This window comes from Schistocerca gregaria, chromosome 3 (genome assembly GCF_023897955.1).
Source record: "Schistocerca gregaria isolate iqSchGreg1 chromosome 3, iqSchGreg1.2, whole genome shotgun sequence".
In the NCBI taxonomy this organism is placed as follows: Eukaryota; Metazoa; Arthropoda; class Insecta; order Orthoptera; family Acrididae; genus Schistocerca; species Schistocerca gregaria.
In genome coordinates this window covers 786,956,497-786,973,910 of record NC_064922.1, presented here as the reverse complement: position 1 = coordinate 786,973,910, position 17,414 = coordinate 786,956,497, and the positions used below count along the sequence as shown (strand labels likewise).

General features: G+C 44.3%; 1 protein-coding gene across 1 annotated transcript in view; it reads right to left on the bottom strand.

Annotated features, from left to right (window-relative positions):
* Positions 1-217: 217 nt before the first annotated feature.
* Positions 218-17,414, bottom strand: part of LOC126354236 (sugar transporter SWEET1-like) — a 44,480-nt gene continuing 27,283 nt past the window's right edge. Inside the window, exon 6 of the mRNA XM_050003733.1 lies at positions 218-1,649. Coding sequence (XP_049859690.1) covers positions 1,548-1,649 — 102 coding nt within the window. The 3' untranslated portion in view covers positions 218-1,547. The remainder of the gene's footprint in view (positions 1,650-17,414) is intronic.

The following is a 17,414-nucleotide window of genomic DNA, read 5'->3' as shown; positions in this document are numbered from 1 at the left end:
ATATAATTTTATTTGCTTTGTTTATTATTTCTAAAATAACAACTCAGAAGAACACAGCCTTCCATCCACAACACAATGGTGATACTTTTAGTTCATCAATATCAGAGCTGTAAGGGTGAATTTCAAGCCTGGAAGCTCCATCTTCCACACTGTCATAAAAACAGAATATATCTCTATTTTCATGCACTTTAAAAATGATGTTACATACTGATTTGATAACATGGACATGATAAACACCTGAATACTACAATTTATAGCAGTAATTTTCACATTTCATACCTCAAAGATGGTAAAGTGACTCAAATTCCAAGTAAGTGGTGAGAGTGGAGAAAAGAACTATTATTAGGTGACATGATACACATTAATGTACTTGCACATTGATAGTTGCATGTATGACATCATCATGACCACATGAGAAAGATAATGGAAAATGGCTGTACTATTCCACACACTGACTTTTCACAAAATTATTTTAACTGAACTGTGACACCATGGACCAATACTTCACATTTTAAAATAATATATTTTTCATATCAAAATTATTCTTCCAACAAGAAACACTAATTAGTTGTCACAGTCCTGCCCCCACAAATTTATTATTTGAATCCAAATACATTCTGACTTTTCCATGTGATTTGTATAAATCATGAAGTATCCACAAATTGAATGTGAGAAGGTCTATTTGAAGAAAGGAAAACAGCATGCAGGAGTAACTGCCAGGACACACACACACACACACACACACACACACACACACACACACTTTTTTATGAAAGAAAGAATACTGGTCTAGGTAATTAATACTCATCTGGAAATCATTGATTCACTGCATTATTATGAGTAAACACAAACTGTCTTGTATACTGCAGGTCTTTTATAATAATTCTGTTCGCAGATAGGCTATCCAATCAAGTTGTTAACTCTCAGCACAGCTAACAGAACACACACAATCTATATTGGTGCTTCCCACTGTGTGTAACACGTAACCTACTTTCACACATTTCCATGTCTTCCAATTATTCTCTCTTTTCTGCCCTGAAGAACGAATTTGTGAAATGGGATGACTGTCACTTTCTATTTCTGTGTGTCTGTTGGCTGTATTGGGAGTTGCACTTCCTGAAGATAAGCTGTGTCCATGTGAAATTTCTTCACAGAATTTTTCTTTTCTATTATTTTGTACTCCTTTTGTTTTGCAGCAGTAATTCGATATTCACATTTGTAAAACTGCCACAAACTCTTCTTAATGTAAGTGATTATTTAAATGGGTGACAATAAATAACACACAATTATACATTGATACAGTGTGAATTGTTCACTGAAAAGTTCTAGAAGAGACAGATGCCCGACATCTGTTTCTGTTTCTGACAAAGATTCGGAAATACGTTAACAGTTTTATTGCAATAAATAATTTAAAACTTACCAAACACAAGTAATGAACATACTTACAGTTTGGAATCTACTTGCCAACAGTTCCATATATTAAAACTATATGTACATAATGTATACACATGTAATAAAAATATGCTAACTCTAGAAACACATCTGCATTAATCTTTCTTCTTTTCTTCTTTTTCTTTTGGTTTACTTGGATAAATCACAAAGAGTGACAGCTGAATGGCACTCAATACGAGAGCAACTGCATTCTGCAACTAAACAGAACATTAAAATTAACAAATAGCACTTCAACTGAACAACAAATTACAAAATATCTCTGTTACACAAGGAGTACCAACTTACTGGCGGGAGGGTGGGGGAAATGAACACACAAGGCAGTCTCTTTTAGCCATGGAGCAGGAGGGTGGCGATTCAGATAAGAACTACTTGTTAAGAAATAACAATTTGCAAATGGAAACTAAACATTACATTACAAGCAGGAAAGTAAAATACACCTGGGCAGCTGTGGTGAAATGTATGATAATATATTTTAAGAAAATTAATAATAATAATAATAATAATAATAATAATAATGCAACCAACTTCAACAACAGGAGAGAGCAAACGTTAATAACCAGAAGACCAAAGAGTATCTCATAATGTATTGGTTAAATAAGAGAAATTTTCAAGCTACAAATAACTGTGACAGCTGGAAAAATCAAAAGATACAAGACTGCGATCATCCAGTACATGGCAAAATCGAACTTTTCAATCTAATAAGAGACAGTTCTACCACAGCCTAAATCAGCAAGCCAACTTAAAGTTGAAAAACGAGAAAAGAGGCAACAACTCAGTTCTGGAAAGCTTTCTCAGAAACTAAAAAGAAGTACTACATTATTTGTGTGTGAACAAGGACTTTGAAACTGAATGAAACGTCTGAAACTATTGAGAAGAGCGAAGAGAGTAATAATTGGACATCCCTGGCACCGATCAGCTAAACAGCTTTGACTAATACCTACAGGGTGTTTCAAAAATGACCAGTATATTTGAAACGGCAATAAAAGCTAAACGAGCAGCGATAGAAATACACCGTTTGTTGCAATATGCTTGGGACAACAGTACATTTTCAGGTGGACAAACTTCCGAAATTACAGTAGTTACAATTTTCAACAACAGATGGCGCTGCAAGTGATGTGAAAGATATAGAAGACAATGCAGTCTGTGGGTGCGCCATTCTGTACGTCGTCTTTCTGCTGTAAGCTTGTGCTGTTCACAACGTGCAAGTGTGCTGTGGACAACATGGTTTATTCCTTAGAACAGAGGATTTTTTTGGTGTTTGAATTCCACCGCCTAGAACGCAGTGTTGTTGCAACAAGACGAAGTTTTCAACGGAGGTTTAATGTAACCAAATGACCGAAAAGCGATACAATAAAGGCAACACGCAGCTAGTGCAGCAGGTGATCCAACAGCGGCCTCGGGTTTCCATTCGCCGTGTTGCAGCTGCGGTCCAAATGACGCCAACGTCCATGTACTGTCTTATGCGCCAGAGTTTAAACCTCTATCCATACAAAATTCAAACGCAGCAACCCCTCAGCGCCGCTACCATTGTTGCACAAGAGACATTCGCTAACGATATAGTGCACAGGATTGATGACGGCGATATGCATGTGGGCAGCATTTGGTTTACTGACAAAGTTTATTTTTACCTGGACAGCTTCGTCAATAAACAGAACTGGCGCATATGGGGAACCAAAAAGCCCCATGTTGCAGTCCCATCATCCCTGCATCCTCAAAAAGTACTGGTCTGGGCCGCCATTTCTTCCAAAGGAATCATTGGCCCATTTTTCAGATCCGAAACGATTACTGCATCACGCTATCTGGACATTCTTCGTGAATTTGTGGCGGTACAAACTGCCTTAGACGACACTGCGAACACCTCATGGTTTATGCAAGATGGTGCCCGGCCACATTGCACGGGCGACGTCTTTAATTTCCTGAATGAATATTTCGATGATCATGTGATTGCTTTGGGCTATCCGAAACATACAGGAGGTGGCGTGGATTGGCCTCCCTATTCGCCAGACATGAACCCCTGTGACTTCTTTCTGTGGGGACACTTGAAAGACCAGGTGTACCGCCAGAATCCAGAAACAATTGAACAGCTGAAGCAGTACATCTCATCTGCCTGTGAAGCCATTCCGACAGACACGTTGTCAAAGGTTTCGGGTAATTTCATTCAAAGACTACGCCATATTATTGCTACGCATGGTGGATATGTGGAAAATATCGTACTATAGAGTTTCCCAGACCGCAGCGCCATCTGTTGTTGAAAATTGTAACTACTGTAATTTCGAAAGTTTGTCTGCCTGAAAATGTACTGTTGTCCCAAGCATATTGCAACAAACGGTGTATTTCTATCGCTGCTCATTTAGTTTGTATTGCCGTTTCAAATATACCGGTCATTTTTGAAACACCCTGTAACTGGACTCCATGTGAGAATAGTTGAACACTAACACAATATTGCAAATGGGAAACATCAGTGAATGGCTAATAATTAGAAAAACTCATTTTATACAGAAGAACCCAGCTAAAGGAGCAACACCTCTATATTACAGGCCAGTAATACATTTGTCCACCATGTTCAAGTTGCTGACAGGCATTATAGCTGACAAAGTTCCAGAATTTACTGCCCTCCACAAAAGTACTTGCACTCAAACTGTTCTTGGGACCGAGGATTGGCTGAAATCTGAAGATATTTAGAGTCATGGAATGTATATTGAAAAGACAAATTAGAGGCCATAGGAGGAGGAGTGTTCATTGCAGTTCACAAAAATATTGTCTCTATGGAGTCAAAGTTGAGTGCGACAGTGAAGTTATCTGGTCACACATAAAAGGTGTAGGTGAAGCCAAATTAATTGTTGGATTTTTTACCAGCCACCCACTTCCAGTGCAACAGTTCCAGAGTCATTCAAATAAAGTCTACAGTCAATAGCGTGCAAATACCCAGATCATGCAATACTAGTTGATACTAGGGGGTGAACTTAACCTACCAAGTCTGGGTGTCAATGGATTCAATGAGGGGGGGAAGGGGCAGAGGGGGGGGGGGGAGTGTTACAGACAGTCATGCAAAATACTTTTGAACATGTTCTCTGAAAACTGTCTTGAGCAGCTAGCTTGGCAGCCCACACACAATGGAAATATCTTATACCTTTTAGCTACAAATAGCCTGGACCTTATCAAAAATGTCGATATAGGAATGGAGATTAGCAGTCAAGATGTCATTACAGCAACTATGGTTACGAAAGTCAATAAATTGGTCAAGAAGGCTACGAGAGAGTTTCTGCTAGATAGAGCAGATAAGCAGTTGTTAGCATCTCACTTAGTGAACTGACATCACTTAGTTCCAGTAAGATGGATGTAGATGAATTATGGGCAAAGTTTACGCAGACTGTAAATCATTGTCTGGAGAGTTACGTACCTAGTAAGCGGATAAAGAGGTGAAAAACCCATAGTGGTTTAATAATGAAATTCATAAGACGCTGAGGAACCAGAGGCTGCTGCACTCTTAGTTCAAAAGAAAATGCACAAATGATGACAAGCAAAGTTTGGTAGAGATTCGTGTGTCTGAAAAGATCTGTATGTGAAGCATATAAAAGCTACCACTGTCACACCTTAAAAAAGATCTGGCAGAAGAAGTGAGAAAATTCTGGTCGTATGTAAAATCACTAAGTGGGTCTAAGGCTTCCATTCAGTATCTTGTTGACCAGTCTGGTAAGGCAGTTGAAGACGTCAAAACGAAAACTGAAGTTTTAAATTTCATGTTCAAGTAATTTTTCACACAGGAGAATCATACAAACATGTCATTATTTGACCATTGGACAGCCTCCCATATGGACGACATAGAAGCAAGCATTCCTGGCAGAGAGAATCAACTGAAAGATTTGAAAGCAAATAAATTGCCAGGTCCAGGTGGAATCCCAATAAGGTTTTACAAAGAGTACTCTACAGCATTAGCCCCTTCCCTAGCCTGTATTTATCCTGAATCTGTTACCCAGCACAAAGGCTCAAGTAACAGGAGAAAAGCACAGGTGACTCCAGTATGTAAGTAGGGTAGAAGACGGGCCCGCAAAATTACAGTTCAGTATCTCTAATTTCGGTTTGCCGCAGAATCATTCAACATATTCTTAATTTGAATACAATAAACTTACTTGGGACTGAGATGCTTAGGCCCACGAATCAGCATGGCTTTAGAAAGCATCAACTCTGCTAGCCCTTTTCTTACCTGATAATGCGAACTATGGATGAAGGACAACAGGCAGATGCCATATTGCTAGGTTTCAGGTAGGTATTTGACATGGTGCCCAATTGCAGGCTGTTAACAAATGTATGAACATATGGAATACGTTCACAGATATGTGAATGGCTCTAAGACTTCTGAAGTAATAGAACCTAGTATGTTGTCCTTGACAGCAAGTGTTCGTCAGAGACAAATGTATTGTCAGGAGTGTCCCAGGAAAGTGTGACAGGACGACTGTTGTTCTCTATATACATAGATGATTTGGCAGACAGGGTGGGCAGCAATCTGCAGTTGTTTGCTAATGATGCTGTGGTGTATGGTAAGCTGTCAAAGTTGAGTGAGTGTAAGAAGATACAAGACAACTCAGACAAAATTTTTAGTTGGTGTGATTAACACAGCTAGCCCTAAACGTGGAAAAATGGAAGTTAATGAGGTTGAGTAGGAAGAACAAACCTGTTATGTTCATAAAGAGTATTACTAGTGTCCTGCTTGACACAGTCCAAGTTGTTTAACTATCCGGCTGTAACGTTGCAAAGTGATATGAAATGGAACAAGCATGTGAGAACTGTGGTAGGGAAGATGAATGGTCAACTTTGTTTTATTAGAAGAATTTTATGGAAGAGGGGGTTCACCTGCAAAGGAGACTGCATATAGAACACTGGTGCTACCTACTCTTGAGTACTGCTCAAGTGTTTGGGATTGAAGGAAAACATCGAATCAATTCAGAGGCGGACTGCTAGATTTGTTACCGGTAGGTTTGAACAACACATACGTGTTACAGCTATGCTTCAGGAACTCAACTGCAAATCCCTAGAGAGAAGGCAACATTATTTTCGAGAAACACTAAGGAGAAAATTTAGAGAACTGGCATTTGAAGCTGACTGCCAAACAATTCTACTATCCCCAACATAAATTGCGCATAAGGACCAGGAAGGTAAGATGCGAGAAATTAGGGCTCATACAGAGGCATACAGACAGTAGCTTTTCCCTCTCTCTACTTGTGAGTCCAGCAGGAAAGGAAATTACTAGTAGTGGTACAGGGTACCCTCCACTACACCCCATACGGAGTATCGAGGTAGATGTAATTATCCACTGACCCATAATGCAGCCCGACACTTGGGAAGTGTCCATTAGTTATAAAATATGAAATCCTGCATAGTTAACTCATTTGCTGTTTTTACTGTTATAAATAATAATAATAATAATCCCCGTGGAGGCCCGGGAAAAGTATAGGCCTCCAGTATGTTCTGATAGTCATAAAAGGCAACGAAAAGAACAAACCACTATTAGGGCTAACCCCCCTTTTAGTGTGATTAGTTGGTTCAGGACACAACTAAAGAAGCCTCGAACAAGCGTCATGGTCGGGGACGACGCTTGAACCCTATGCCCGCCCACAATGGTAACGACACTGCTAGCCAACTGAAAAATGATTTAAATCCAAATAGAGGTGTTTTGCAGGATATGCTTCCTGCAACCACCCTAGAAGGAAAACAAAGACAGAGGATGAGATGGTCAGATGAAGTTAATCGACACCTCATGTTCTGTTATTACCAAGCAACAAACCTAGGAACCAACACAACTGGATACAGATCACAAGTATACACAACATTTATTACCAGAAACCCAGAGTTAAAATTTTTAACAGGACAACGACTAGCTGATCATATCTGTGTAATAATCAAAAACAACAGGACACCCCACTCAGAATTAGAAAACATCAAACAACAAGTACAACAAATACTGGAACAAAATAATGTGCAATCAGAAGAAGAAGAAAATACAGTAATGGACTCAAACATCCCAGAGTAAACAAACAAAGAACAACACGCATCAATTAAAGAATCAGAGGAAAACGAAATCTTAAGACTGCCACCAGAACAAGTACAAATAGAACACGAAGTGACACACATGTTAGATATAGAAGAAAAATTTCAGCTGACGCATATAGAATACAAAGACACAAATACAGACATTAGACCATTCTTGCATAGACTGCCAAATAACACACAAGTCGAAACAACAATAAAAACTGTCAACACAATCATACACAACAAAATAAATGAAAACAACTATGGAAGAGTTACAACTACTGGTTTATATAGGAGCACTCACTACACTAAATATACACACTAGGTGGAGATCAGAACCAACCAACACACAGAAGAAACCCACAAAACCAGCATGGCAACACAGGCTACAGATCAGAATAGAAAAACTGAGAAAAGACATTGGACAGCTAACACAATTTATAAGGTATCAAATGTCAGAAAAAAAACGAAAAAGGTTAGGTAAAATCTCACAACAAGAAGCGATAGAGCAATTAGATGAAAAGAAGCAGAAATTACAAGCATTGGCCAAACGACTTGGAAGATACAAAGAAACTGAAAATAGAAGGAAACAAAACCAAACATTCAACACAAACCAAAAGAAATTTTACCAGACAATAGATAACACACACATTAAAATAGACAGTGTGTGTGTGTGTGTGTGTGTGTGTGTGTGTGTGTGTGTGTGTGTGTGTGTGTGTGTTTGAGGTTTACGGGCACTAAACAGCTTGGTCATCAGCGCCCAGGCACATAAAAACAGGAACACATGCAGTGAAGGGACTAAGACGAACAGCGATCAAGGAGAATGGCTAAAAGGCGCAGACCTGACGCAGTTCCAAATCCCCACATACAGAGGCGAACAAGAGGAGAAAGAACACACTAAAAAAGGAAAGGAAACACAAGGAAAAGAGAACAGAAACCGAAGGGAAACAAGGAGGTAATCGTGATTGGCGGACCTCTTACCTAAAACCTGGGCGAGCCAGTCACCCAGCAGCACATTAAAACCCTCTCCCTAAAATACACTCCTGGAAATGGAAAAAAGAACACATTGACACCAGTGTGTCAGACCCACCATACTTGCTCCGGACACTGCGAGAGGGCTGTACAAGCAATGATCACACGCACGGCGCAGCGGACACACCAGGAACCGCGGTGTTGGCCGTCGAATGGCGCTAGCTGCGCAGCATTTGTGCACCGCCGCCGTCAGTGTCAGCCAGTTTGCCGTGGCATACGGAGCTCCATCGCAGTCTTTAACACTGGTAGCAAGCCGCGAAAGCGTGGACGTGAACCATATGTGCAGTTGACGGACTTTGAGCGAGGGCGTATAGTGGGAATGCGGGAGGCCGGGTGGACGTACCGCCGAATTGCTCAACACGTGGGGCGTGAGGTCTCCACAGTACATCGATGTTGTCGCCAGTGGTCGGCGGAAGGTGCACGTGCCCGTCGACCTGGGACCGGACCGCAGCGACGCACGGATGCACGCCAAGACCGTAGGATCCTACGCAGTGCCGTAGGGGACCGCACCGCTACTTCCCAGCAAATTAGGGACACTGTTGCTCCTGGGGTATCGGCGAGGACCATTCGCAACCGTCTCCATGAACCTGGGCTACGGTCCCGCACACCGTTAGGCCGTCTTCCGCTCACGCCCCAACATCGTGCAGCCCGCCTCCAGTGGTGTCGCGACAGGCGTGAATGGAGGGACGAATGGAGACGTATCGTCTTCAGCGATGAGAGTCGCTTCTGCCTTGGTGCCAATGATGGTCGTATGTGAGTTTGGCGCCGTGCAGGTGAGCGCCACAATCAGGACTGCATACGACCGATGCACACAGGGCCAACACCCGGCATCATGGTGTGGGGAGCGATCTCCTACACTGGCCGTACAACCCTGGTGATCGTCGAGGGGACACTGAATAGTGCACGGTACATCCAAACCGTCATCGAACCCATCGTTCTACCATTCCTAGGCCGGCAAGGGAACGTGCTGTTCCAACAGGACAATGCATGTCCGCATGTATCCCGTGTCACCAAACGTGTTCTAGAAGGTGTAACTCAACTACCCTGGCCAGGAAGATCTCCGGATCTGTCCCCCATTGAGCATGTTTTGGACTGGATGAAGCGTCGTCTCACGCGGTCTGCACGTCCAGCACGAACGCTGGTCCAACTGAGGCGCCAGGTGGAAATGGCATGGCAAGCCGTTCCGCAGGACTACATCCAGCATCTCTACGATTGTCTCCATGGGAGAATAGCAGCTTGCATTGCTGCGAAAAGTGGATATACACTGTACTAGTGCCGACATTGTGCATGCTCTGTTGCCTGTGTCTATGTGCCTGTGGTTCTGTCAGTGTGATCATGTGATGTATCTGACCCCAGGAATGTGTCAATAAAGTTTCCCCTTCCTGGGACAATGAATTCACTGTGTTCTTATTTCAATTTCCAGGAGTGTACGAGGCAACAGATTGGACAGGACCCAAAACCGTAAGACCTTAACCACAGTCGTTGCGTCGTCTTGCAAAACAGGGGGCATATCCGGTGGCAAAGAAACCACCGACCTCTGGTCAGAGAATAAAGGACAGTCAAGTAAAATGTGTCGGACTGTAATCTGGATGCCACAAGCTCTGCAGATTGGGGGGTCCTCCCGCCGGAGTAAAAAACCATGCGTTAAGGGACTGACCGATGCGGAGGCGAGTGAGGAGAACCTCATCCCACCTGTATGACTGGTAGGACGTACGCCATGGTTGCGTAGTGGCCTTTACCAGACGCAGCTTATTGTCAGAAACTGCCAGCCACTCCTCTTCCCATTGATGCACAACACGAAAACGCAAAAGGGAGGTTACAGCATCGAGGGGGACGGCACATTCAACAACGTGAGGGAGGGAACATGCATCTTTGGCAGCCACATCCGCCAGTTCATTTCCCCTAATACCCACGTGCCCCGGCACCCAGCAGAAAGAAACCTCCTTCCCCTGCCGTTGCAGGTGGAGTAGGGCATCATGGATGTTCTGGACGACCGTATCCGCTGAGTACAAGTGTTGCATGGTCTGAAGGGCACTCAGGGAGTCAGAACAGATGAGGAACTTAAGACTGGGAACACATCTTATCTGCTCCAATGCCTGCAAGATTGCAAACACTTCGGCATCAAGGATGGTAAACGCCACAGGAAGCCGTAACTTGACGACTCGATCAGGGAAAACCACAGCACAACCAACAGAGTCCCCCTGTTTAGAGCCATCTGTGAATACAGGTACATGGTCCGGATGCTGGTTTAAAATATCGTAAAATAAGAAGGTAAAAACAAATGCTGGAGTGCCGTTCCTCCGGTTCTCCGACAAGTCTAGAAGGATGCTGGGCCTCTGAAGCAACCAGGGAGGCAGGCGAGTAAAACCTTGTCATTGGCGGGCCACACGCTCCACACCAAGGGACTCAAGCAAATGCTTGGCACGAATCCCAAATGGTCTCGTTGCCCTGGGACGACTGGAAAAGAGACGTTCCATAGGCGGTCGGGCAACGGTAGGGACGCAGGGGAGGTAGGACAGGCAAGGAAATGACACACCCGTCGCACCATGAGAAGTTTCCGCCGGATGGCGAGCAGCGGTTGCTCTGCCTCAGCACACAAGCTGGGGATGGGACTGGTACGGAAGGCACCAGTGGCCAGCCTGATACCCTCATGGTGTACTGCATCAAGGGTCTTCAGATACGAAGGCCTTGCTGACCCATACACGGTGCAAGCATAGTCAAGACGCGATCGGACGAAAGCCCTATAAAACTGCAGCAGACGCGCCCAATCTGCTCCCCAGGACCGATGGCTCAGACACTTGAAAATATTCAGTGCATTCAGGGCCCGAACCTTGAGGTCTTTAAGGTGAGGCAACCATGACAACTTGGAATCAAAAGTGAGGCCCAGGAACCTCACAGTGTCTCTAAAAGGAAGAACGGTGTCCCTCTGACGCAATTCAGGGGAGATAAAAGGACGCCGAGAACGATTAAAATGAACACACACAGATTTGTCTGCAGAATAGGTAAAACCCGTCTTTGCAGTCCATGCCTCTAAGCGCTTTATCGTAAGCTGCAACTGCCGACTAGCAGTGACAAGACTGGAGGAAGAACAGAAAACAGCAAAATCGTCCACAAACAAGGAGTACTGGGCAGGACTCCTGATAGTAGACGTGATACTGTTAATAGCGACGGCAAAGAGGGTGACACTTAAAACGCTGTCCTGAGGAACACCATTCTCCTGTACGTACAAATCAGATAGCACATTACCAACCAGATACCGAAAGAGGCGGTGAGAAAGAAAGGACCGAATGAAGATGGGGAGACGGCCACGAAAGCCCCACTCATGGAGTTGATTGAGGATAAGGCGGCGCCAAGTAGTGTCATACGCCTTATCAATGTCAAATAAGACCCCTAGACAATGCTGGTTACGTAGGAAGGCCTGCTGGATGGCGGCCTCAAGCAGGGTCAAGTTGTCTATAGTGGAACGACATCTCCGAAAGCCACACTGAGAGGGGCTAACGAGCTGCCTGGTCTCGAGCAGCCAAACCAGGCGGCGGTTGACCATGCGTTCCAACGTCTCCCCAACACAGCTCGTCAAAGCAATACTCCGATAACTACTGGGATGCGTTCGGTCCTTCCCTGGTTTGAGGAGGGGAATCAAAATCGCTTCCCTCCATGAATCAGGGTACGTGCCGGATAACCATATCATATTAAAACAGTTCAGGAGAACTTCCTTGGATGGCAGCAACAAGTGCCGCAGCATGCTGTACCGGATTTGATCATGACCAGGCGCAGTATCATGAGCCACAGACAGCGCAGAATCCAGTTCCCACATTGTGAAGGGGCAGTTGTAGGGTTCAGAATTTAGAGACTGGAAGTCCAAGTGACCCCTCTCGATGGCAGTGCGGTAGCGGCAGAAATCTGGATCACAGTTAACAGTGGCGGTAGAGTCCGCAAAATCCACGGCCAGTGTCTGGGCAATGTCTCTCGGCGCCGTGAGGAGACATCCCTGATGCAGCAATGCTGTGACAGGTAGCTGGCTGAGTTTCCCGGAAATCCTCCTGATGGCTTCCCATACTTTCGTAGAACTAGTGGAGCGAGAGATGGAGTTCAAGAACAATTGCCATGACTGGCGTTTGCTCTCTTTAATCACTCGCCGCACTCTGGCCCTTGCCACCCGAAAGGCCGCAAGATTGTCAGCTGAGGGACGGCACTTGAAGCGGCGCAGAGCTGCACGGCGGGCTTGGATGGCTGATCGGCTCTCAGTGGTCCACCAAGGGACAGGACGCCTCTTAGGATGACCGGATGACTGTGGGATTGACAATTCAGCAGCATGGGAGATCACGGCTGTAACATGGTCTACCCATTCGTGGACGCTGGCACGGTGTTCCAAAACAGCCAGTTGGCTGAAAAGTGTCCAGTCAGCTCTGCAGAGGTGCCACCGGGGCGGCACTGGTAATGCCACAGCCTCATCCAGGAGGCGAATACAAAGGGGGAAGTGGTCACTAGAATGGAGGTCAGCAGCAGCCTCCCACAGAGCAGAATCCGCAAGTGCTGGAGAGCAAAAGGAAAGGTCAATAGCCGATGATGACCCAGAAGCGGTACAGAAATGAGTGGGAGCACCAGAGTTGAGGATGCACAGTTCTTCAGACATCATGAGGCTTTCCAGAATGCGACCCCTGGGGCAAGTAGTCGGAGAGCCCCATAAGACATTATGAGTGTTGAAATCCCCCAGAAGAAGTAATGGGCGGGGGAGTTGGCTAATAAGGTCCGTGAGAGCCTCAGAGTCTATCGCATCCTGAGGCGGTAAATAAACTGAACAGACTGTGAGCCTCTGACCCACAAGAATGTCAACTGCAACTGCTTGCAAGTCGGTGACGAGAGGGAGCTCAGATGAGGGGTGCATGTCACGGACAAAAACCGCAACACCACCCTTTGCCCTTTCCCCCGTCAGATCATCTTTTTGATATACGGTATAGCCCCATAAAGAAGGGGCATCAGTGGCCCGAAAATGTGTCTCTTGGAGACATAAGCACAAGGGGCACTCTCGTATAAGGAGTTGTAATTCGGCCACATGCGTCCTGAACCCATTCAGGTTCCACTGTAATATGGGAGCCAGTTATCAGGGTGGCTGAACTTTCACCCTGCCTCTGTGCTTTGGAGGTGAGCCCGTACTGGCCAGAGATTTCTTCCTGGGGCGAGAAGATCTCCCCCGGTCGACATCAATGTCCATAAGCTCCGATGATGACCCACGGGAGATGTCAGACAGTATGATGGCCTCGTCATTGGATCGACGCTGACTAGTCTCCTCAGGTGACAAAACCTTCACCTTATGAGGCTTTGTCTTGGGTGGCTTAGAATGCAGAGTCTTGTCAACATTTGGAGCTTTACTCGCCTGGTCAGAAGGTGCCATATGGGGAGAGGCAGGAACGACCCCAATGTCAGCAACCACGGCCTTGTTCGACGTAGTGGGGAGAGCCGCAGGTTGCAAAACAACCGCAGCAGCACAAGTGCACTGGCAAGCGCAGGTATTAGTGCTAACACTAGCAACATCCGTTTGCGTAGCAACAGTGGCCAGTTGTACCGGTTTTTTGAGAGCGGAAGCGAAAGATGTTGAAAACACAGGAGGTAGCATGGCCTTAAAGAGCTTCTTGGCCTCACCATAGGGGACGCGCTTAGATGTTTTAATCTCCTGTACCTTCTGTTCTTCAAGATAGATGGGGCAGATCCGGCTCCAGACAGGGTGACTCCCAGAGCAATCCACGCACTTCACAGGCAATGAACAATCGGCTCCTCATGGGCAGGCTGACCACATTTACCACAAGTGGCTATCCCATTGCACCCCAACGTAGTATGCCCAAAGTGCTGACATTTAAAATAGCGCATTGAATTGGGGAAATATGGCCGTACTGGCAAACGTAAGAACTCCGCTTTAACATGCTCTGGGAGTCTCGGGCAACTGAACGTGAGAATAAACGAGTCAGATTTGACGAGGTCCCCATCGACTCGTTTCATAATATGCTGCACGTCAACAATACCTTCATCAGCCCACTCAGATTTTAACTCGTCTATGGGGATATCCACCAAGTCCCTACAGGTCACAACACCCTTACTATAATTCAAAGTGGAGTGGAGCTTGGTCTCCATGGCGTAATCTCCTAGACAGGTTGCTTTCCGAAGGGAAGCCACTTGACGGGAACTAGAAGTCTCAACTAACAGAGTCCCATTGCGCAGTCGCTTTACAGATTTCAGTGTTCCTGCAATTCCCTCAAGATCCTTGTGGATGTAAAAGGGAGAAACCCTCTCAAAGCTACCCTCCTTCCTTTTAATAATAAAAAACACATTCTGATTATCAGCATGTGCTCTGTTACTACAGTCTGTTAAATCTCTAGCAACACCAGGCGCTGGAGGACTCTCAGCGCGTAGCCGCTTTTTCGATGGGGTGTGTTTTCCTACCAGTGGCCCACCCAAGGCACTGGTAGGGGGAAATGTAGAGGTCAAAGGGTCCATTGCAGTCCCACGAGCAGCTATGGAACTAAAGGTCTGCTCAGACAGAGCCCCGCGTGCCTGAGTAAGCCTTATAAATGGGGTGTGGCAGGTGCCCCAGAGGTTGTCCACTTGCGACTGTTCCACCCCAACAGCCATGCGTCTTCTAGGTGCGGAGCACACAGAAAGATTGAGGGGTTTTTATAGAGCTTGGCCTTCCTTGCAATCCAGGCGGTCAAGCCAAGATTACCATTCCCCGCAGCACACAAAATTTCACCGCCGCGCTGTACGGTGGTCGCTGAAGCATGTCCGGGGGTTACAGTGACAGGAGAGTGGCGGTGCAGACCAGTCCCCAGCTCAGGACCCTGGGGTCGCCAAGCCCGTACTCAGCAAGTGAATGCTGAGCCCCTGGGGGATAAAATAGACAATCCACCAAAAATAACAGACATGGAACACTTCTGGAGCAACATATGGTCAAACCCGGTACAACATAACAGGCATGCACGGTGGATAGAAGCAGAAACAGACATATACAAGATGATACCACAAATGCCTGAGGTGATAATTTTGCAACATGAAGTCACCAAAGCAATTAATTCTACTCACAATTGGAAAGCCCCTGGAAAAGATAAAACAGCAAATTTCTGGCTAAAGAAGTTCACCTCAACACATTCACATCTAACTAAATTATTTAACAGTTACATTGCAGACCCATACACATTCCCTGATACACTTACACATGGAATAACTTGTATGAAACCTAAAGATCAAGCAGACACAGCAAACCCAGCTAAATACCGCCCCATAACATGCCTACCAACAACATACAAAATATTAACTTCAGTCATTACACAGAAATTAATGACACATACAACACAGAACAAAATTATAAATGAAGAACCAAAAGGCTGTTGCAAAGGAGCACGAGGATGTAAAGAGCAACTGATAATAGATGCAGAGGTAACATACCAAGCTAAAACTAAACAAAGGTCGCTACACTACGCATACATTGATTACCGAAAGGCTTTTGATAGTGTACCCCACTCATGGTTACTACAAATATTGGAAATATACAAAGTAGATCCTAAATTGATACAGTTCCTAAACATAATAATGAAAAATTGGAAAACCACACTTAATATCCAAACAAATTCAAATATCACATCACAGCCAATACAGATAAGCGTGGAATATACCAAGGAGACTCATTAAGTCCTTTCTGGTTCTGACTTGCTCTGAACCCACTATCCAACTATCCAACATGCTAAATAATACAAATTATGGATACAATATTACTGGAACATACCCACACAAAATCACACATTTGCTATACATGGATGATCTAAAACTACTGGCAGCAACAAATCAACCAATTACTGAAGATAAGTATTCAGCGATGATATAAATATGGCTTTTGGAACAGACAAATGTAAGAGAAATAGCATAGTCAAGGGAAAACACACTGAACAAGAAGATTACATATTGGATAACCATAGCGACTGCATAGAAGCGATGGAAAAACAGATGCCTATAAATATCTAGGATAAAGACAAAAAATAGGAATAGATAATACAAATATTAAAGAAGAACTAAAAGAAAAATATAGACAAAGACTAACAAAAATACTGAAAACAGAACTGACAGCAAGAAACAAGACAAAAGCTATAAATACTTAGGCTATACCAATATTGACCTACTCATTTGGAGTAGTGAAATGGAGTAACACAGACCTAGAAGCACTCAATATACTTACACGATCATAATGCCACAAATATAGAATACATCACATACATTCAGCAGCAGAAAGATTCACATTAAGCAGAAAGGAAGGAAGGGGATTTATCGACATAAAAAAACCTACATTACGGACAGGTAGACAAGTTAAGAAAATTTATTCTAGAACGAGCAGAAACTAGCAAAATTCACAAAGCAATCACTCATAAATACATCGGCTACACCATTGCAATTTCATAGCCACTTCTGCAATCCTTTAGATCACATAACATCAATAGATACGAAGAAAGTAAATTGGAAAAAGGAAACACTACATGGCAAGCACCCGTATCATCTAACACAGCCACACATCGATCAAGACACATCCAACACATGGCTAAGAAAAGGCAATACATACAGAGAGAGAGGAGGATTCATGATTGCAATACAGGATCAAACAATAAACACCAGATATTACAGCAAGCATATTATTAAAGAACCCAATACCACAACAGATAAATTCAGACTTTGCAAACAACAAATAGAAACAGCAGATGTACAATACTAGCAAATACAGAATGCCCCAGAAGACATGACAATGTAGCAAAAATAATACATCAACAACTTGCCATACAACATAAACTAATAAAACAACAAGTTCCCACATACAAGTATGCACCACAAAATGTACTGGAGAATGATGAATACAAATTATACTGGAACAG